This window comes from Barbus barbus, assembly GCF_936440315.1.
Source record: "Barbus barbus genome assembly, chromosome: 9".
In the NCBI taxonomy this organism is placed as follows: domain Eukaryota; kingdom Metazoa; phylum Chordata; class Actinopteri; order Cypriniformes; family Cyprinidae; genus Barbus; species Barbus barbus.
The window spans coordinates 12,893,241-12,915,338 of record NC_136737.1 but is presented as its reverse complement, the minus strand read 5'-3'; the positions used below and the strand labels follow the sequence as shown (position 1 = coordinate 12,915,338).

Genomic DNA, 22,098 nt, shown 5'->3' with positions numbered 1-22,098 from the left:
ATTAAAATCTGAACATAACAATCCTTTTGTTGCTACAATGTTACTTTGGTCAAAAATAGCGGATACTAAAAGTGAGATGCCAGATCATTGATGTAGCTACTAGTGTCAATTTCCGTACAAAACAGTTATTTAGGGGATTCACTCTCGCATTTAAATATGGTTGTAATTTCTTAAACTTTGTATGTATGTGGCACTGCTAGAGTGTTCGAGATTTATTTTAATTTTTTGCTTTAAACATACTTTTAGTCCTTGCTTTGTTGGCTTGGTCTTAAGATTTCACATTATCGAAATTTTGCAACAAAAAAGTTCATTATCAACAGTGTTGTGATCTATGTAGCCGAGCTCACACACAAGTCACTTTCAAAGCAAGCAGCTTTCCATTGGTTAGCGTCTAAATTTGCTTGACCATCATGAAATCTTTCACCCTTATGCGAAACTCCCAGTCGCATGATTTCTATTGACTGGATTTGCCTGTGAAATTTTGCTGAGCAACCGTAAATGTGACCACACATTGAGTCCTGCGTCATAGTTGTTGTACTAGTTCTGTGTGATCGTCTGATCTCTTCTAAGAGCATATTTATCTTTCATCAAACAGGATATTTGAACTTCCTGTAACAGACCGGTTTTTGATGCAGGGTCATTTGTACTATAAATATTAACTCACCTTAAAAAGAAAACAATGATGTGTAGCTATTTGCAGCTTTCGTTTTGGTTGCCACATATTTAGTGTAGTTATATAGCAAACTGTTGATTTGTTGTGTTTGATTCATTGATTCGTCTTAACTGCTTCTTTTTATCTTCTTTTCCAAATTAAGAATAAAGTTAAGAATATTTTGTGTTCTCAAAACCATTTCTTGACAAAAATGTTTCTTAGGATTGTTCTAAAGACAAAACTGCATTCCTAAAAACAGTATTCTTAAAAAAAAATGATTGTGAATAAAAGTTGGGATAACCTCCAACTTGTCTTAAATCCCCAAAGGTAAGATGTTAAATGGCAAGTCAAGCCAGTAGTGATGTAAATGATGTGCACACTTACTATGATTATTATGGTAATCGGCAGACAGTGGACAAAGAACTGAAAGTCTTCTGAAGGAATTGGCATGCAATCAGAAAACCCCAAAGCGTCATTAATAAAGTAAGAAGTTGTAAAGAACTTCTTAAGAATTGCACTTAGGAACAAACTTCTTAGAATTTATCTAGAAATTCTTTAATTTCTTTCTTTAGGAGATTTTCATAAATCTGTCCCCTGGATTGATACATAAAATAATTTGAATTATAAATTAACAGTTAATATTCCTAGTTATTGAAAAAATTATGCTCAGGAAAAAAACAACAAAAAAAACAAACTTGCAAATACGGGTGAATTCTGCAGTGTTTATAGCACACAATACTGAATCAAAATCTAATTGAGTTGTGAAGAGAGCAAAGATTTTCACCGCTGTTGTTATAATATGGAGGTGTTAGATCAGAAGTACCTTTCACACCCCTTGTATGAGACGGTTTGTGTGGGTCTGTGCTCAAACTCATTGTCTGGTTTCAGGATCCTCTCGTTGACTTTCAGCAGACATTGAGTTGTTGTTTTGTGGTCCAAGCTGATCTTTTTAGAGTGACTCATAGCGGAGGCGTCTGGAGTTCTGCCTTATTATGTGTCACAAGGCGTGTCGTTTTTAAAGTCTGCACTAGAGCCCTGCGAGGGACTGTTTTCTTAAACCCGCACCCGCCCGCTCCCGCTGAATTTCTGACCAGGACCGCCCCGCTCCCGCAACCTGCATGTTCCACTCCCACCTGCGCCCGCAATGTTTGTGTCCATTCCCACCTGCTCCTGTGGACTTTCTCTCAGAGCTTGTAAAAAATGTTGGCTACACAAATACTCAAATATTCGTTCAACTTAACATCCAGAATAGCAGGCTTTAAACATGATTGAGTTTAAATAAGATGAAGTAATGCTAAACCAAAGCACCACACCTGACAAAAACATTGTTTTTTTTTTTTATTAGCGTTATAAAACATTAACCGTTAAAACAAAAGCACAAATAGCAGCACCTCAGTTTTTAAAATTAGCCTACTGCTTGATACACAAGCACCAAACGATTTACTAAACAAACAGTTTGAGGACATTTCACATCCAGTCCGAAATTTGCACACGTTAAAAAAATAAATACGACCTCACGTTAGGCTGTGTCAATCACGTTTACACACTGCCTCTGAGATTTTCGTCCGTCATAAACAAAAAATTAGGATCAGGTTCGATTTCTACGTTTTCACATCGGTAGCATGCATTTTGATAGGAAAGGATGAGGAATACGAAAAATCGGAAAAAGGCACACAAAATTCGTACTGTGTGTGCAATGACCTTAACTTTTAACAAACAGGTTTAAGTAGGCTAAATAAGCCAAAGCAAAATATGAAATAACTTTAACTTAAATAAATAAACACATAGAACTTAGAAAATTGGTATGTCGCCTCAGGGCTGAGGTGCCAGGTTTATGTCCTTGTGCACATTTTTCACAACTTACTAAGTTGAACTCTTTCCCATTTTTTTTTTGTGACAACTGAGAATCGTTTCCAGATGTCTGACTTGCCTTGATATGCTTTGCTTTTGTCAAGGAAACAGCCGCTTTAATTTTCTTCTCAACTTAATGCGTTGACTCCATTACACACCAAATCTCGTTGGTTTTGTTCCCTGCGGGTCTCCCGCAAAATGTTCTGACCGCCCACTCCCGTCCGCTCCTGCGAGATTTGCGTTGTGTCCCGCTGGAGCCCAAACCCAATGCAGCCCTCTAGTCGGCACACTCTTATTTATGACAGATTATGGCGTTAAACCAAAAATCAAAACTGTATTGAGCTGTGATGGCTATCATGATACTGAGTTAATGTTAAGTTAGTAACTTCTAAACAGTGGTTAGCACACATCCTTTGACAGATATATGTACCTTTTTAACACTTTTTTTCTTTTTCATTTTAATTAAACCAATAAAAAATATAAATAATTTTAATGTAAACTGTATAATATTTTAAGATTGAAATATATAAAAATAATAATAATTATTATTATTATTATTATTATTTACCCAGCACATATATAAACAAATAAAATATTGTATAATAATAATAATAATATGATGATAACAATAATAATAATACAACAATAATAATAATAATAAATATTATTATTACAAAATGTAGAACAAATAATAATAATTCTTAATTATAATGTTTTTTTTATTTATTTTTGGTTTTATAAATATATATGCATTGTATTATAAAAAATAAAAATATTGATAATTATGAATCGTTCCTCTGAAATGATGCATAAAATTATTGGAATTTTAAATGAACAATTAATAAGCCTAATAATCCTAGTTATTGAAAAATGCTGTGAAAAAATATTGACACACATATCATTTGAAATATATATAATATAAGATTTATAACTACTACTACTATTTATAAAAATTATATGTGTATAAAACAAAATAAATGAGTACATTTATTATTATTACTAATATTATTATTAATTTATTTGTTTATATATAACTATATTTTATGTTAAAAATGAATAATAATCAAATAATTCAAAATAGCCTATAACATAAATTAATTATAAATTAATTTGTTTTCAATTGGTACACTATATTTTTAATGACTGCCGTAAAGGCTTTCCTTTTAACAAATTCAGGTGTGAAATATTAATGCAGCGCCACACATCTGCTGTTTCTGCAGGTAGTGGAGTATTGTCTGTGTCTCTCTGAGTTTCTAAAGGCCTCTATCTAACCGGATGACATTTGCATATGCAGAACGCTCCATGCCTGCGCTCGCTGCCGCGGTGTGCCGACACATAGGAGAATCCACCCTTGCCCCCACCCCCTTCATTAATATGTATGTGTTCGGAACGGTGCGTGGTTGCTGATTAATGCTGTCTGTCAATTTCTTACAGATCCGACAGTGCTGTGGAAGTTCCCTCAGGACTTTGGAGACCAGGTTGGAGACAGAGGAACTTTTTTTTTTTCTCTCCATAACCCCCCCCCCCCCCCCCCCCCCCCCACCAGCACCACATCCACGACCCCTCCTGCTCCTAAAGGCCTCCCTCCTTCCTCTCTTCCTTCCTTTTCTCTATCTCTCTTTCTCTCCTTCTGCCATGCGTTGTGATGTTGCTGATAATGAAAAGCGGTGAGCAGGTCTTCAATAAGCGTTGTTCTGGTAATTATCAGCTGGCTGTGATGTGAATGGGTGTGGATGGAGCAGTACAGCTGTGTATATATATAATTTTCTTTGAATGCTATGTAAAATGTATTGATTCAGCAGTTTTGAGTATATCTCAATTAATTACTAAATAATTAATTACATTGTAAATGTAAAGATGTGTGGGCTTTTTCATTTAAATGTTTATTTAAATATGAAATATTACAAATATTCAAATTATTAATATTTTCATTTTTTTACAGCTTTAAATATCTGTATTTAAAACATTTAAATTAAAATATATTGAATATAATACATTTTATTTTACATATGTATTTATTTCCATGTTAAAATATTTCTATATGAATATCTATAAATAGATGAATATGTATTTGTAGATAAAATATATATACACACATACACGTTAAAACATAACAATTCAGTTATGTTCAGTTTCTCTAGCCACACCCAGGCCTGATTACTGCCACACCTGTTCGCAATCAAGAAATCACTTAAACAGGACCTGCCTGACAAAGTGAAGTAGACCAAAAGATCCTCAAAAGCTACACATCATGTTGAGATCCAAAGAAATTCAGGAACTAGAAATTCATATATATATATATATATATATATATATATATATATATATATATATATATATATATATATATATATATATATATATATATATATATATATATATATTCGCTCTAATATATTTATTTAAATTAAATATATTTAATTTAATTTTAATTATTTTTATTTATTAGCATGTTAAAATATTTATATATAAATATATTAAAATGTATGAATATATATTTGTAGTCGTATGTATGTGTATATATATGTATCTGTATATTATATATTCTATATATCTGTATATTCACTCTATAGAATATTTTATGAATGTAGAATGTAGAAAAATATTTTTATATTAATTTTGCGATCATGTATATCTGCTTTTTTTATATATTTTTATATATATATATATATATATATATATATATGTATATATATATGTGTGTATATATATATGTATATGTGTTTATATATACACTTTTTTTTTTTTTTTTTTTTTTTTTTTTTTTACTCCCCAAAGTAGGCGTTGCAAAACTTGTAAAACTCTGATCAGTAAAAGAAGAATTGGGATGTTTGCATTCGTGTTGTTGGCTGGAGCTTGAGTGTAGTTCAGGTCATGTGTGTTCTCTGCACAAGGAGAAGTGGGTCTGGTCCTGGGTCATAGTGCAGCGCTGCGGTTTTCACACTTTTTTTCTGCTCGCTCTGCCTCAAAGGTCTTCATGTACAAGCCTCTCCTCTCGCACAAAGCAAATTGGCCACTTCATTACGAACTAAAATGAGAACGCAAGAAAGAGGACGTGACCGTTTGCACTTTGCTCTTCATCAGGCTTTTGCAGCGAAGATTCAGAAACTCTTTCTTGGCCAGCAAGAACAAAAAGCCAGAAGTGCGATTTAAATAAAACGACTAAGAAAACTCTAGTCCTTGTTTGGTGACACGATCGTTTCTGGTTTAAGATGTGTACAGATGGATCGGCCTTTTCCACATCGACATAAAGGCTCTCATTGAGTCGCCTCATTACCAGGATTAGGCTCTTTTCGCGTCTTTGTACGGCTGCTCCCTCTCTAGCCGCTGAAATCCCTTTTTTCCCCCAAGTTAGCCAGCATATGGCAGCAGCAGCTCCGATCTCTACAGGCCTCCTTTGTTTATCCTCTTATTGTTGCGGCACGTAATGACAGTTGTAGGCCGTAGATTGGGGTGGAGGGGTTACTTTACCCCAGGGGAGCGTGCGAGAGAGAGGGCGAGGGAAGAGACTGAGACAGACAGGACTGTGGATTATGGAAATATGAATTGATTTTTTATCCTCCTCTCTTCCACTAGCTGCTCTGCTCGAATAGGGACTCTAAATGAGGGGCGAACAGACTGGAGGCTGGCACAGAGGGCGGCAAAATATGAAGTGCGATCCCTTGGCCCCAGAGACTCGCCGTGGCCACGCTCACCTACAGCTGCCATGTGGAGCGGCTCGAGCGCCATATATATCTGAATCACAAGGAGACCATTTTTTGCAAATGAAGCAGACAGATTGAAAAGTGAGACTTTATCGCTCTGATCCCTCTCAGATCTTTTTCCGGATGTCAGTTTAAAGGGAGAAATAAAAGAAAATAAACAGATATGCATATGCGGGTTATTCTCTCTTTTTTTCCTCTTTTCTGTGCTTGCATTTATTTGACGTTATTTGAAAGGATTTCCTATGAAGCGCCTCATGTTTTCATTGATGGAGGGTTAAGGAGAGGCAGCTTGTAAATAACTGGAGAGATTAGCTGTTTTTGTCTTTTACAGTGAATATGTCTCAGTGCTATGAACCCTTTATAGTTTCATGTGCTCGCTGGTTTGTGGTTGGCGTATGATCTCAACGGGAAGTTTCATCTGTAATTATTGAGCAAATCTCAAATCACTTTTTTCTTGACGCTTCATAGCAGCGTGCAGCATATTAGTATTGCTTTTTATTAACAGGTGCGGTTAGAGTTATTAGCAGGTTATTACACATGGAATCTGTGCTCGCAGAAAGCTTGAAAGATTTCCATAGTATTTGTCTGTCGTACATATATTTTTACTAATTTTATCAAGCTTTCAGCTAGATATGAGTGTAGTACTCTAAATTGTCTGTAACACATTTCTCCTTGATTAAATTTTGTGTCCATCTCCTTACATCCTGTGAGTTCTCCACCATACTATCCAAAGGCAAAAAATGAGAAATAAAATTATTTAAGAAATGATGTGATTGAAAATATTAATAATATATTAAATAAGCTTATTTAATGTGTTCATTTTGTACATTATTATTATTATTATTATTATATTATTATTATTGTATTGGGTCAGTCAAATCATTTAATTGTGATTAATCACATCCAGAATAAAAGTTTGTTTACATAATATGTGTGTACAGTGTATATTTATGTAAGTATAAATGCACACTAGTGCTGGCAAACCATTAATTGCGAATAATCACATCCAAAATAAACGTTTTTGTTTACATAATTATGTGTGTACTTTGTTTATTATGTATATATAAATGCACACACATACAGTATATATTTTGAAAAATATACATGTATTTACAAGTATATATTTATATTCACATAATTTATATTATATATAAATATATTTAATATACAAACTTAACAATTTTCTTAAATATATATACCTGTGTGTGTGTGTTTATTTATATCAACATAATAAATATACACAGTACTCACACAGAATATGTAAACAAACTTTTATTTTGGTTGCGATTAATCGATTTGACAGCCCTATATTATATTATATTATATTCATTTAAAATCAAATAATTATTAATAAGAATATTTTTTTATTCATTTTAAGGATAGGAAATGCTGAAGAAAGTTAATAAATCAGATTAAACATGTCATCTGAAATCTGATAGGGTTGAGCCATTTTCAAAATTGTTGCAAAATAGCAAATTTCCAGTGGCCACACATCAGCCGAATTCTGTTAATGTTGCCGGTTTCTACATGTGAGCTGTAATGAATGAATGTGTTTATTGAATATTTATCTACCATAGCGCTGTTTTATAAAAGTAATGAACCATCAGAGGTCATGTTATACTAGATTTGGGGTCAAGCAGGACCTGATATTCTGCATTTAGAAGATAATCATATTGTCTTGTTTATCTATCTCAAATTTAACCTTTAACCTTGACCTTATCATGCCCATCCTTGAGATTTACACAGTTCTCCAGCATTGCTTTGTATTCCAGCGGCAATAGCGCGGCGCTAACATCACATTCCAAGCCACCAGCAGAGTGTGTTTGACCTGATGGATGTTGGAGAGTTTCACAGGAGCCTCCAGATGTCACCCGGCTCTCTATCTCCTTAGTTAGGCAGCAAACCAGCATGCTGAGTGAAGCTACAGCTCATGTAACAAAGCGAGAAACTGCGTCCCCCGAGCCTTGCGGGGCAAATATTTGTCTAGCTTTGACACAGTGTACGATCATGTGCCCCAAGCCTGACACTTCATGATTGGTAGCCTTTCCCCACAGCTTCACCCCCTCCTCTGCAGGACACGCACCAGCAGCCCGGGGGGAAGGCCAGCCAGTGGAGCATCATCAAGGAGCACGAAGAGCGCCGGTGCGGTTTCAACGCTTTAACATGGAGGGCATAAGGCGTGATTGAGGAGAACATGGAGGAATGGAAAGGGGGGCCATGCCTTGTCTCATTTTGGAGAGTTTTCTTCAGTTCAGATCTCCAGAGAGCGGGTAATGTGAGGGCCGGGCCCAGTTAGCTGGCCTTTGCGTCGAGCTAGACGTGGAGTCTGATTACCCTGACCTTAGGGCTTTGAGAACAGGAAAAAGCATTCTCCTCACGGTTTTATCTGTTAGCGGTGCCAGAAACGCTGGAGGGTGCTTGTAGGAAACAGTCTTCATTACATCGGATGTCTCAGATGTTGACTTATTCATCAAGAAAGTAACATCTTGCAAAAAATAAAAGGATATTTCTCTGTCTCACGTCCTCTTTGAATGTGGAATGGGATGATTGGTCACACGCCGGTTTTACTTCCCTCTGCAGCCACAGTTTTGGTCCACCTACTGAAGCGAAATTAAGAACTGCATGGTGACCTTCCATTTTTTGAAACGTTGTCGTTAAGTATCTTAAGCCTGAGCTGTGATTTTAGAACCACAATCAAGGAACGAAATGCTTGCCGTTGGTTCAAAGTGGAGGATGTCCTGGTTTGGTGGAGGACGAGACAGACAGACAGACAGACAGACAGAGAGAGAGAGAGAGAGAGAGCGTGAGGGGGTGGTGGTTGCGTTTCTCAGAGACTCCACACGCTTGATGTAGCTTCTAGCCACAGCTGAGAGAAAGAGAGAGAGCGAGAGTGAGCGAGTGATCGCGCGGTCCAATGGGAGTTGACAGCTTAAACGCAGAAAATCCCCCAGGCCACTTGGCACTCAATTAATGATGTTTCTGGCTCTGCGGTTCTCGGGCATATGTAGCTGAATCTCTGCTTGGCCCAGTAGAATATCAGTTGTGTATTCTGAAGAACAAAAACCGCTCACCCGTCACATTAATGTATTCATCGTAGAGCATTTTGGAGAGTCTATCCTCCTGCGTTTGCTTTCGAAATTAATCGAAACCTTGTTGTTTGTACATCGTTTTAGTAGCCTGAATATCATAGAGACTTGTGGGTGGTCTTTTTCACTTTGAACCACCTAGAAACCACCCAGAAGCGTCCTTCCAACTACATAGATTATTGATTGCGCAAACTGGCTAATGACCTAAATTAATTGAATTTCGGCATTAATTTGGAATGTTAGGCGTTAAAACAATTGTACACGATTTTTCCTCATTTAAATTTCACTACTTTTTTCTCGGAGGCCAGTTTTTGTTTTTCACACTATAAAACTCTGGTTTCCAGTGTCCAGAGGCCTATTGAAGTTGGTGTTGCAAGGCTTGGGGTGGTTAGCGTGAAGGTTGTGTATCCACACTGCCCCGTGTCTCATCCCAGTGGTCCTATCATGCACTTGTCAGTTCTTTAAGTGGGCAGAGGATCAATACATCACCTGCTACATTTCCTTAAGCAGTCTCACACAAACGGTGTGTTTGCACGGGAAAGAAATAACCTCTGTGCCAACACACCGAATATTAGCTTCTTACCACCTAAGGGTCAGCGCAAGAAGCCGCGAAAAGAAAAGGAAGGCGAGAGCTAAAGCAGAGAAATCAACCACCTCCCGCTCTGCTCGGCTCGTTTCAAGTGAAAATGTAATGCCCTGTGTCAATTTGAAACTCTGGAAGAGCTACCCCTTTAGCACTATTCCTCGGTCCAGGGGCGAAGTCGGCACTTATTAAAGGCGCGTAGTGCAGGGTCAAAAGCGGCAAGCCAGCAGCATACAATTAAAATGTAATGAAAGGAATCTCGGTTGGAGATTTGAGGGTCCAGAGAAGGCAGAAGATTATTTTATCCCCATTGATGTACCGTTGCATCAGACAGCGTTGCTAATAGAGAAAATATGCTTTAAGCTATGAAATCTCAAAACTGCATGACCATTATATGGGTGGACTTGGCCTTATGTGCTGATCTGAGATTAGGCATTATTCATTTTAGATTTTAATTTACATTTACATTTTACATTTAATAATTTAGCAGATGCTTTTATCCAAAGCAACTTACAAATGAGGAGAACAATAGAAGCAATCAGACCAACGAAAGAGCAACAGTATACAAGTGCTGTGACAGGTCTCAGTTAGTCTAGCACAGTGCACATTGCTAGGTTTTTTAATTTTAGGATAGGCAAGTGTATTAATTGGTCAGATGCTGGCAAAAAAAAAAAAGTCTTTTAGACGTTTTTTTGAAAATGGTTAGGCAGGTCAGGAACAGTCTAGGAAAAGGTCCGTGAGAGTGATGGCACCACAAGGCGTCATTCACTTGCAGAACGCATATTGTTGGCGATATAACGTTTATTTCTAAATTGATTTTAATATTTAATATTTAAATTTTATTAAAGGTTTGGTCTTTTTTAAATACCAATCCTAAAGACTAAAGAAATTGGCAGTTGTGCCAAAAAGAGGAAACTAGTCGAAACAGGTGCACTTACAACATGCAAGGAATATAGTTGCAAAAAAGGTATTGTGCAGAATAAAGTTGCAATTTTGAGTAGTTACAGTTAACCTTAATCAATGCTTTTTCTTTACCATTAGTTTTTTATAAGACTAATCCTAACGCATCAAGAGTAAATTTACAGTTGTGCAAACAAACAAACGAATACATTTATTTATTTAAAAAATACATTAAATATAATTGTGGGAAATAAATGAGCTTTTTTTAAGACTAAACATTAAAGCATAGAGAATAAATTTACAGTTGTGCAAATAATTGAACAAATAAACTTTAAAACTGAATTTAATTGCGAGAAATACATTAGATTTTTTGTTGTTGTTTTTTTAAAGATTAAACCTAAGGCATAGAGAGTAAATGTATAGTTGTGCAAATAAGTAAATAGACAGACAGACAGATAAATAAATAAATAAAAATCACAATTGTAGGAAATAAATTAGAAATGACAAGAAATTAAGTCAAATGAGAAATACTCTGAATTGTTAGATAAAGCAGCGTATATGAGAAACAGTTGCAATTTACAAGAAATAAAGTTGAAATTGTGAGATAAAACATTGTAAAATAAAGTTGCAATTTTAGAATTTTAAAATATTTACAGTTTACGTTAATGGTTTTTCCTTAACCATTAAGTTTTTTAGAGTATATATGTGTAAAACTAATTTGCAGTTGTGCAAAAAAATTATAATTGTGGGAAATAAATGTGCAATTATGATAAATTAAGTTGTTCTGAGAAATAGTCACACTTGTTCAGGAAACATTTACAAGAAACAGTTGCAATTACAAGAAATAAAGTTGCAATTATGAGATATAACATTTGCTGTTGTAACAAAACAAAGTTGCAATTTTGAGAAGCACTTACAGTTGACTTTAATTCATGGTTTTTCCCTTAAACTACAAGTTTTCTAAAGACATTTAGGCAACAAGAGTATTGATTGAGTGTTCTGATTGCGAACACTATATTCATATTAAAGATAAAAATGGCATTAGAATCCCATAGATTAACGTTGTAGGTAGAACCAGAGTCATATCTAGACCAAAATATCAGTAACATAGCACTTTAAAACCACACCTTAGCAACAACATTCTAGCGTCATGGCAGCAAATTTCTCACAGACAAGCAGCACTCACGTTTTCTTCAGAAAATGCAGAACTCTAGATTTTTATTTGTAGTAGTAGAAGACGCATTTGATTTTAGACCCAGTAGCGTTTTCGTCATCATAACCACAGGGCGCTGCATGTGTTACGGCCGCATTCTCTGACACCCAGAGAGAGAGAGGGACATGGAGAAAGAAGATGCAGGACTTAATTGTGGTTTGGGGGTACAGTGAACACTGACCTGTGGGGAGATTGGGTTTGAACCTGTCACTGAGATCTCTGTGCCGTCAGCATGGTGACTCTGCCAGTCTCTGTCTCTCTTTCTCTCACTTTCCTCACACACACACAATCACACACTCCTCCCCTGCTGGAGACAGTTCCATAGCGCCGTGTAGACCTGCTGGCTGGCAGAATTTTTAAAGAGCATGGAGGTTTAAAGACAGAAACCCCTGGGGAGGAATCCCACCAGCTTGGAGAGAGAAAAGGGGGAGTTTGCCGTCTCTCTCTCTTTCTCTATTCCTGTCTTTCTCTCACCTTATCTCTCTTTTCTCTATCTCCGTCTGTCGGTCTGTGTGCCTGGATGCCTGCCTGTCTATATCTCTCAGTTCACATGCTTTATTTCCCTTTCCTTCCTTCTGCCTCTTTCTCTCCTTTTCTTTCTCCCTCTATTTCTCGCCACATCTCTCGTGCCCCCCTCCCTCCTTCATCCCAGTATTGACAGAATGAAGAAATGCTTTTCACTTGCTCATCCGAAGCACCGCTTAGTTCCCACTCACAGCATCTTTCTCTCTCCCTTTCCTTTTCTCTCTTTTTCTCCCTCCCTCCCTCCCTCCCTCCCTCCCATTCTTGTCTTGCTGTTCCCATCTAAATATTCAACTCTAACATTCACATCACCTAGTAACATTGGCTACGTTCATGCTGCAGCTGAATGTGGCCCGAATTGGATTTTTTTTCCCCCTCACAGATGTGACAGATCATTTTTTTTTTTTTTCATGGAAGGCTGTTTCAGAGTAAAAAAAATAAATGTGTAGTTGTGGGAAAGTCGTGGTAACGGAAAGTAGTCACAATTGTTCGATAAAATAGCATGTGTACGAAACAGCTGCAATTATGAGAAATAAAGTATAGTTGTGAGATAAAAAGTCGCAATTGTGCAACAAAGTTAAAATAATGTAACAGTTATAGTAGTTACGTAATTACAGTCATAGTTGTGGAAAATAACATTGCATTTGTACAACATAGTTTCTATTGTGCAAAATAGTCACAATTGAGAAAGTTACAGTTATAAGACATGAAGTTTCAATCATGAAAAAGTTGCAGTTACCAGAAATAGTTGTAATTGTGAGTTATAAAGTCACAATTTTGAGAAATCAAGTCTACAGTTTTTACATGACTGTTTGAAGAACAAAAATAACAATGAATATGACATTTAAAATAATTCCAATCTGCCAATTATGAAAAAATAGGTTGCAGTAATGTGAAAGTCACAATTGTTAAAGTACTTTATTATTAATAATTGTTAAATTGACAATTTAAAAACAACATACTGTGCAAAAAAATAAATTGTAATTCTACAAAATGAAGTTGCAATTGAGAGTCATAAAGGAGACATAAAGTTGCAATCATGAGACATATTCACAATTGCCAGAAATGCTCGCAGTAACTACACATAATTGCGATTTGAGTTATATAGTCACAATTTTGAGAAATAAAGGTGTGTGTGTGTGTTTTATTATATATGTGCTGTCAAATGATTAATTGTGATTAATCGCATACAAAATAAGTTTTTGTATGCATAATATAATAGTGTTCTGTGTATATTTATGTATATATAAATACATATACATACAGTACTGTAGATATTTTGAAAATATTTACATCTATTTATATTCATTTTTCATAATATAAGCATAACATATTTTTCTGAAATATATACATGCATGTGTGTGAATTTATATATACATAAATATACACAGTGCATACAAATATATTATGCAAACAAAAACTTTTATTTTGGATGTGTTGAATTGTTTGACAGCACTTTTATTTATATATATATATATATATATATATATATATATATATATATATATATATATATACACATACACATACTAATTTCAATTTAGAAATAAATTCCCAATAAATTTAACTTTAAAAAAAAAAAAAAAAAAAATTATTGCATTGATCTAACTACTAGATGTTCGTTGTAATTGTACTTTTGAAAGCAACTTTGTAGACGTCCTCAGGTATTTGAAGACCCTGTGTTTGTGTGTTTTGGTTTCACCATTTCTGGCTCTGATCTTGCACCCATCAAAATCGGGCAGTTTGGCTTGGGGTATGAACGTCGTCATTATGCAGAAGCCGAGTGAAGCAGCACATCCCCTGATATCTGCTGCTGCTGCTGATGCCAGTGCTGGATCTTCTGCTCCCATGTAACCCAGGAGAAGCTCCCTTCCTCTGCAGGGAGTACAGGGAGGGAGCGGTAGTGTCTCCCGGTAGCGTGGGGTGGTAATAAATGCTGCTGGTGGAGTAGAGAGAGATAGTGATAGAGGCGAAGCTGTGATTGCAGGCCTCCGCACTGGGACCAGGAGGGAATGGAGACTGCTGTCTCATTGAGTGATATCCCTTTCTCAACAGTAAATAAATAATGCAGCCTGCAGAGTTCACCCTGCCTCCTCCAGTGAGTTGTAAATGCATTAGCTGTTTTATATTCTTTTGTCTTGGGAAAATGGTTGGGAGGGAGGCAGGGAAAGGGGAAAAAACAGTACAACCAAACAACAGGAACGACAGCAACTCACGCTACACCTCTTCACATGATCCGACTCTCCTCCCAGAGCTCGCTTTGGTATAGTCCCCTGATCACTTGGATGAATGGTAATAAAACGGTGAGAGAAAAAGGTGTGTAATGCTCATGCATACCGAGATTTAGAGCTACTAAAACCTTGAGGCGAATCGGGAGAATATTTCACTTGGATGCCTATGGATTTGAAAATCACTTGAAGTCAACATGAAATCAAATAAGTTTCTGGTACGTTTAGTATTTACATTCAATCTAAAGGCTTGTTCACACAAAGGACGATAACTATAAAGATAACGATTAAGATATAGTTCTAAAAATCGTTCTCAATATTAAAGACCGCAGCTATGATAAAGGTTAAACGATATCGTTGGAATCACTTTCAAAACGATTATTTTTCCAGCTGATGAACGATACAAACATTGACAGCCAATCAGAATCCATCCTGCTATAAGGAGCTCGTGAATTTTATTTCATGGACAAAACATTCTACAAAATATTTTATTTTCCTCTCAGTTTGTCACATAAAGACCATTTTTTAGTTCAAATCAAGTACTGCAAACGCCATCGACGGTACAGGATTTGGTGTTTCATTGGTCCTAATTATGGCTTGCAGTTATTTATTTCTTTAAACCGTTTTAATTGCATTATGAATGCATTCATTCAGCTGCATGTTGTAACAAATATCGCCTTTCGTCTAGTCCGAATGTTATTTCCAGTGTGAATTCCATTGCAAGTTCCTGTCAAGCAACTTGGATTGACAGCAGGGACCAGCACTGACTGGCGTCAAGCAGGCCAGACCTGCGATAACTTCTGCATCTGCAAAGGAGACAATTTTATTTGCGTAGCATCCGTTTGCATACGCTTCTGCAAAAGCGTGGCGCAGCTTGGCATAAACACTCGGGGGGGGGGGGGGGGGGGAGCGCCTATAGGAGTTAATGATAGTAGCAGTCACATTCGGCAGCATCAGGCTTGCGTACGCATGACAGCTTTACTGCCGTACAGTCATCCGCCGCACCACGACACGGCGAGGATGTTTCTGCCGCTGCCAACGTTCCTCTCTCGCCTGCCAGAGCCTTCAATCTCCTCGCCGCTCTCTGTATCACATACTAACTCTCTCACTCTGTCTTCCCCCATCAGCACCACCACCTCCCACAGAGAAAAACAGCAACCAGTCATCATCCGTGCCTGCATATATACGCAAACAAAAACAGACACCCTCGCACATACACGCACGTTAAACGATTAATTTCGTTTTAAAGAGCATGTACGGGTATGGAAGCTGCATTTGAACTACCCAGCTGCCACCAAATACACCCTCGCCGTTCATTTGAATGGTCGCAGCTTGTTATACTTTGAGCAGAGGATCACTGGCAGTTCCCCATGGCTAGTCTACAGTGCAGGACTGGCTAGACGTGGCTAACCCATATGGCTATGGAAATCCATATGCTGCTGGTGCTAGGACTCTCCCTCTGGGGCTGTGCGGGAAGGTAAAACCCCAAAGGCTGGGCATCCCCCCCCCATACTTCCCGCACCTCCTCTGAACCCCTGGTGCTGCTCAGCCATTGTTCAAACAATCTGCCGTCACCTCCATCATCCCCACACCTCAAGCGAAACGATCAATGAGCTAATGGCCACTAATTATTTTAGCCTCTGATCACCCTCCCCTTTACGTCAGCTTGATGTTGTTTCCCTTTAAATCCATTCGTTTGCCAGCTACTGTTCTGCATATTGAATAATTTGCTCTACAAATCATGCAGTTTGTTGAAAAAAATTGTTTTTACTCTTCTAATCAACTTACGATTTTCATCTGGCAGGCAAAAATCATGAGAAAAATCCCTTAAACTTACATTAGAGCCAAATCTAGGGACCAGAATATTATAGAGATGTTGAGACAATATGCAGCTACCAAGCAACCACTTAGCAATGCAATTTAATTAAAACATTTGGCAATGCACTAAAAATTGAAATCTTCGTTTGGGGATTCGTTTGTCAGCTACTATTCTACTTAATGAATATTTAGTTGAAATGAGAAACTGTCATCTGATTAACACAATTTGCGCTACAAACCATGGAGTTTGAGAAAAGGTGCACTTTTACGTTTCTAAACGATTGCAGATTCGTCTGGCGGACGAATCCTTTAGATTTACATTAGAGCTGTATCTAGGGACTAGAATATCATAGAGACATGGAGTTGGAGCTGTCTTTTGACTTGAGACAATACACGACCATGAAAACACTTTAGCAAATATTTAACAATGCAATAAAAACATTTAGCAATGCACTAAAAACTTAAATCCATTTGTTTGCAAGCCTTTGTTCTGTTTTACGAGTATTTTTATTGAAACTAAACCGTTTCATTGGATTAACAGTTTGCACCGTTAGCATGGATAATCCCTCAGATCATGCAAAAAAGTGTGCTTTTACTTTTCAGATCAGTTGTGCTTACATTTTTTTTTGTCTGGCAGACAAATGCAAAAACCTATTTTTTTACAATTTTATTAGCATATTATGTCACATAATCCTCTTTATCATATTATAGCATGCCATAACCTTTAATTAAGGCTTATCTTTGAATTAAATGTTTTAACTAATATCAGTTAGTGAACAGTAACATAATTTGAATGGCTCTTAATGTCTTTTGTTTTGTTTCATTCTAGGAGGTCCTGCAGACAGTGCCTAAGTTCTGCTTCCCATTTGACGTCGAAAGGTAGGACGTCCTTCATGCTTCCGGAAAACAAGTTAATCGATGTGTGAATTGGGAAAATGAGGATGTTTGTTTATCCAACATGCTTTCATACACACACAACAGGCTGTTGTAAATAACTCACAGGGTGGAGCCGCACACCTCTTTTGCTTCTACTTCTGTTTCTAATGTCAGACCTTTCACTGAGAGGTCTGTAGAAATAAAGCACCTTTATAGAAATTAAGATCTCCGCCTCCTGTAAACAATGTTTGTTTGCTCGTCTGTTCTAACTGGCATGATGGTAGACACGTCTCCTGAATAAATGCGTTCTTCTCACAGCAGTGTGTGTGTGTGTGTTGGCTTGTTTGCTCTTGGAAATGAAAAATGGAAAGCTCTGTTGTATAGTTTATGTGCTGTGTGAGAAGTTCACTTCCTTCCAGCTGAAGCTTTGTTGCTGCCATCTAGTGGAGATGAACTACACTGTCAACCTTGGTTTAGTTCCTACAACCTTGAATGTAATGTAAATGAAATTAGTGAATGCATGGAAGTTTTTACAACCTGTTATTAGTAGCTTTTCTGAATTTTTACTCCGATATGAGTAAATTTGGCTTTTGAAGGAATGTGGAAATGCTCAAAGTTACAGTCAACGTCTAACACAGTTTCCATCAAATATAATTGAAGTTTATACTTTAGTAATAAAGATTAATTTAATTTTTCCCCCTCTCTGTTCGGTGGGCTGCAGAGTGTCCCACACTCAGGTGGGCCAGAACTTCACATTTGTGCTCACAGACATTGAGAGCAAGCAGAGGTTTGGTTTCTGTCGGCTGACGTCTGGCTGCAGGGTCTGCATCTGTTTGCTCAGGTAAGAGATCTTTATTGATGTTTTTTTATTCATTTGTTTATTGCACTTTTTAACTTTTGAAGTGAATAATTTGCAATCATATTTTCATCTGCATGAATAATGGGAGATTTCACTCTCATAATACACTAGTAATATATCACAGATAGATAGAAAGTTTAATGGATTGAAGAGGCATTTCTTGAGAAATGTCAGTTTTTCTGTTTTAAGGAAACAAATTCCAGATCAGTTCTAGATTCTGAAATCAAGGGATTTGAAGCAAACAATACTTCACTTTAATGAAATAATAATAATAATAAACAGACAGAAATGCTCTCATAATATGATGGCAAATGCTTTCATATTTTCCGTCTGAGCTGTTCCACTGAGAATGGAAAGCTGGAGATTGAAGACTGCGTGTTACATAAACGACAAGCCAGTGCATTTAATAAAACAAATACATTTAATAATTCAGAGCAGCTCAACTGGGACATATCACTTTTTTTCCCCCTCTCCGTCTACATGGTATTGATGGACAATCGCAGGTTTATCATTGTCATGATGAGCTCCTGTCGAGATCTCTCCTCCTCCCACCCTGGCCAGGATGGCCTTTGTTTTTGTGTGTGTGTGTGTTTCTCTCTTTCTCTCCCCTCGTTATTCAGGCACAGAGGCATGCCGGAGACGGTTCACCAATAATTATGCATGATGCCCTGCTGCCAATTTGCAAGAGTCTCCCCTGTCCCTTTCACTGAGTTTTACATGCTAATTCATTTCACATATGATGTATAAAATTCATTATGCATTCTGAGTAGTTTGCATGACTTCCTTCATTCATAATAAGAAATGCATTCAAAGTTTTGTTCCCTTTTTTTTCCTTTAAGACCTTAGACTTCTTTTGTTTATGTCATCTATTCGGAAAGAACATGGTCAAATGTAACAAAAGACCTAAAGAAAGTTTGTTTTTCTCCCCCCTTCTGCAGAAGGATAGGAAAAAGTTTTTTTTTATAAATGTAATTACACGTGTGTGTGTATATGTATGTATATATATATGTATGTATATATATATCTCTATATCTATATATCTATATATATATATATATATATATATATCTCTCTTTTAGATCTTCTAAGAACATAAATAACTATAAAATGTACAATTTTAGTTTTTTTTATAAGGGAGACTTTTTTCTTATTCACACACATTTACACTCTCTACCAGAATATAAAAGAAAAGTAATTAAAACAGTTTGTGTCCTTGTGATTGTTGAAGTGCTGGGACCGTAAAATTGTCACCTAAGCTTACACAAGGAAGTTGCCTAATGAGGGGGACAGTTTTATGTGGACAGCCCTTTGTAGCTTTGCAGGTTTAGCCCAGGCCAAATAGGCCAGGGTTCCTTCAGGCCAAACCACTTCAAAAACACAAGCGTTCCGTTTTACCCCACCCTCGCCTCCCATCCGGCCTTCGGACACTCTGAGCGCATAGCCTTCGGACATATGCGAGACCCCAGATGAAATAGACCCCCTCTCTCTCGCGCTCTCTCGCCTGTTTTATTTGATGGCTGGGACCCGACTTGGCGTCTTCCTCAGACAGCAGAGTTTTTCTTCACTTAGTGGCCGTTTAGCGATATTTCTTTCCCTCTGCTGAGCATAAAAGTCTGGCTGTAATCGTATCTCATCTTGGGAAGGATACAAGGTGCAAGCTGACTTGCTTTTAAAGCTCCTAAATACCTCCAGTGATTTAGGATGCATGTTGATTTAAGGGCCGATTAGATCCTACAAGCGTAAAAGGCCTTGCATGGAGTTTAAAACTTCAAAATAAATGCATAATATGACTTTAAACTGATTTATAGTGGAATTGTGACATTTGAGACCACTAGTGATGATTTATTTTTTTTTTTTTTCTAAATCGGTAAAACATAAATTTTTTATTGTTTTTATAAAAAATATATATAATCAGAATAACAGTTTTAAAAATGAAAAATTTTATGACCCCCCCCCCCCCCCCCCTTGCTTTAATGACAGCAGCACCTTTAATTTTGATTAGTGACCTAGAAATAGTGAATAATGTTTAATATATTATTAATTTTGTAATCTTTTTATGCCACAACGTGCTTTCTTTTTACATAAAAAAAAAATCTATTTCCAAGTTTTAAATCCCTTATTTTCAGACTTTTTGTTCTAAAAATAGATTAAAACCATCAGCTGTCTTGACAAAAGTTAAGTTTCGGCTCGGAAGTAGTACTCAAGTAGTTCACACTTGATTCTCGAAAACACAAATAAATATTTTCTAATCATGTCATGACCTACGCATTCTCTCATTCACTGGTGGTCAGTTTCTGTCTTTTTTTTTTTTCTGGCTATCAAACCATTTGCTGGAGCTTATCCGATGCTTCTGGCTGTGGAAGCAAGGAGCTTGAGTTTGTTAGGGATTGCCAGTAAGCCACAGATAAGTTTACTCTCCGAATACACACGGCGCTAGAGAACCTAAAAGGGCCGTTGAGATTGGCTCGTCTCAGCACAGTTCAGCCTGATGAATGTTCCTCTATCAGAGGATTTGCCGAATACAAACACATTTTTACTTACTAGCTGTGAAGAGATTGGGCTGGGGTGCCGTGCTCCCCTCAGCCTATTTATAAAAAGTTAAAACAAGACGAAAAATTGTGTGCTTCTGCTTTATGACTTAAAATAAAAAAATGCATCGTGAAAGGTATTCCTCCCTGGATGTCTTCATAAACACAAGCCTGCTGCTTATAGAGCGGTGATTTATTTGACTTTAAAACAAAAGATTTACATGCTCTCATTTAAGAGTATAATGAGTGTTTGTGCTCTCCAAGGCCTGCCGTGGCTTTCTGACAAGGAGAGGCTCCCGTTTAAATCCCCTTCACATGTGAAAAATGAAGGATTAGCATCCAGGAGCCTCGCATTTTAAACAAAGAGCGAGCGAGAGAGAGATAGCTAATGATTTTTCTTTGTTGTGCAATGCAGCTTGAGCAAGGTGTCGGTCGATTGCAATATTTCAAACAACACGTCATGCTTACCAAAACACAATCTTTTTTTTTTTTTTTTCTCATCCGTCTAGAAATTAGACACGTTTAATTTGGAATAGTGTGACCTGGTTTGCGAACGTCATCGTGCACGTCAAAATATTGACATTTTAAGAGATGATTGTTTTAGGTTAATGGTCACCCAGACTTGAAAGTCTCATGCTTGAGCGCACGTCCCTGGGAACGCCGTGCCACTGGCCCCTTATGGATTCGCAAATATGAAAATTTGCATTAGATACACTTAGTTGTGTTTTTTGTTGTCTGTTAATTCCAGTCTGCTGGAGAGCTCACTGACCCATGGAAGGATAAAAAGGGGAAAAAAAGGCTGGGATCAGATGATAAGCTTGTTCTTATTTCTTAAAAATTACCGCATCTATTAATTCAAGCTTTTTCTTTTGCCAATTTGCCAAGTAATCAAGCATTAGCGACAAACAAAAGTTGAAGCTCCGCGTTTGAAAAGAATAGCTGATGTAATCGCTCTCGGTTAAGTGTGAGATTTCAGACCGTGTCGAAATGCATGTTGTAATCACGCCTACATATCGGGAAAGAAAAAAGTCAGTGCCTGCTAGCAGGCTGCATTTTCACTGGATTGCATAACTAAATAAATGGTGTGTGTTCTTACAACCTTCAAGCCAAAACAACACATTGGCCGCGTTCCATCTTTAAAGGCCTGTCAACTTTGCCAAGATTCTGTCAGGCGGCAATGCAAACAATGTTGCAGATACTCTTGGCTAGTCATTGTGCGATTAGTTAATACACACTGTATTATTTTTGGTACTCCTGCTAGGAAATTAATTTTAGGGA

At 37.0% G+C, this 22,098-nt stretch overlaps 1 protein-coding gene across 3 annotated transcripts in view; it reads left to right on the top strand.

Annotated features, from left to right (window-relative positions):
* Positions 1 to 22,098, top strand: part of LOC306874531 (DENN domain-containing protein 1B-like) — a 101,846-nt gene that overhangs the window by 25,859 nt on the left and 53,889 nt on the right. For all 3 annotated transcript variants that reach the window (XM_079424654.1, XM_079424655.1, XM_079424653.1), the window contains exons 3-5: positions 3,938 to 3,981; positions 17,387 to 17,436; positions 18,155 to 18,274. In XM_079424654.1, coding sequence (XP_079280780.1) covers positions 3,938 to 3,981; positions 17,387 to 17,436; positions 18,155 to 18,274 — 214 coding nt within the window. The remainder of the gene's footprint in view (positions 1 to 3,937; positions 3,982 to 17,386; positions 17,437 to 18,154; positions 18,275 to 22,098) is intronic.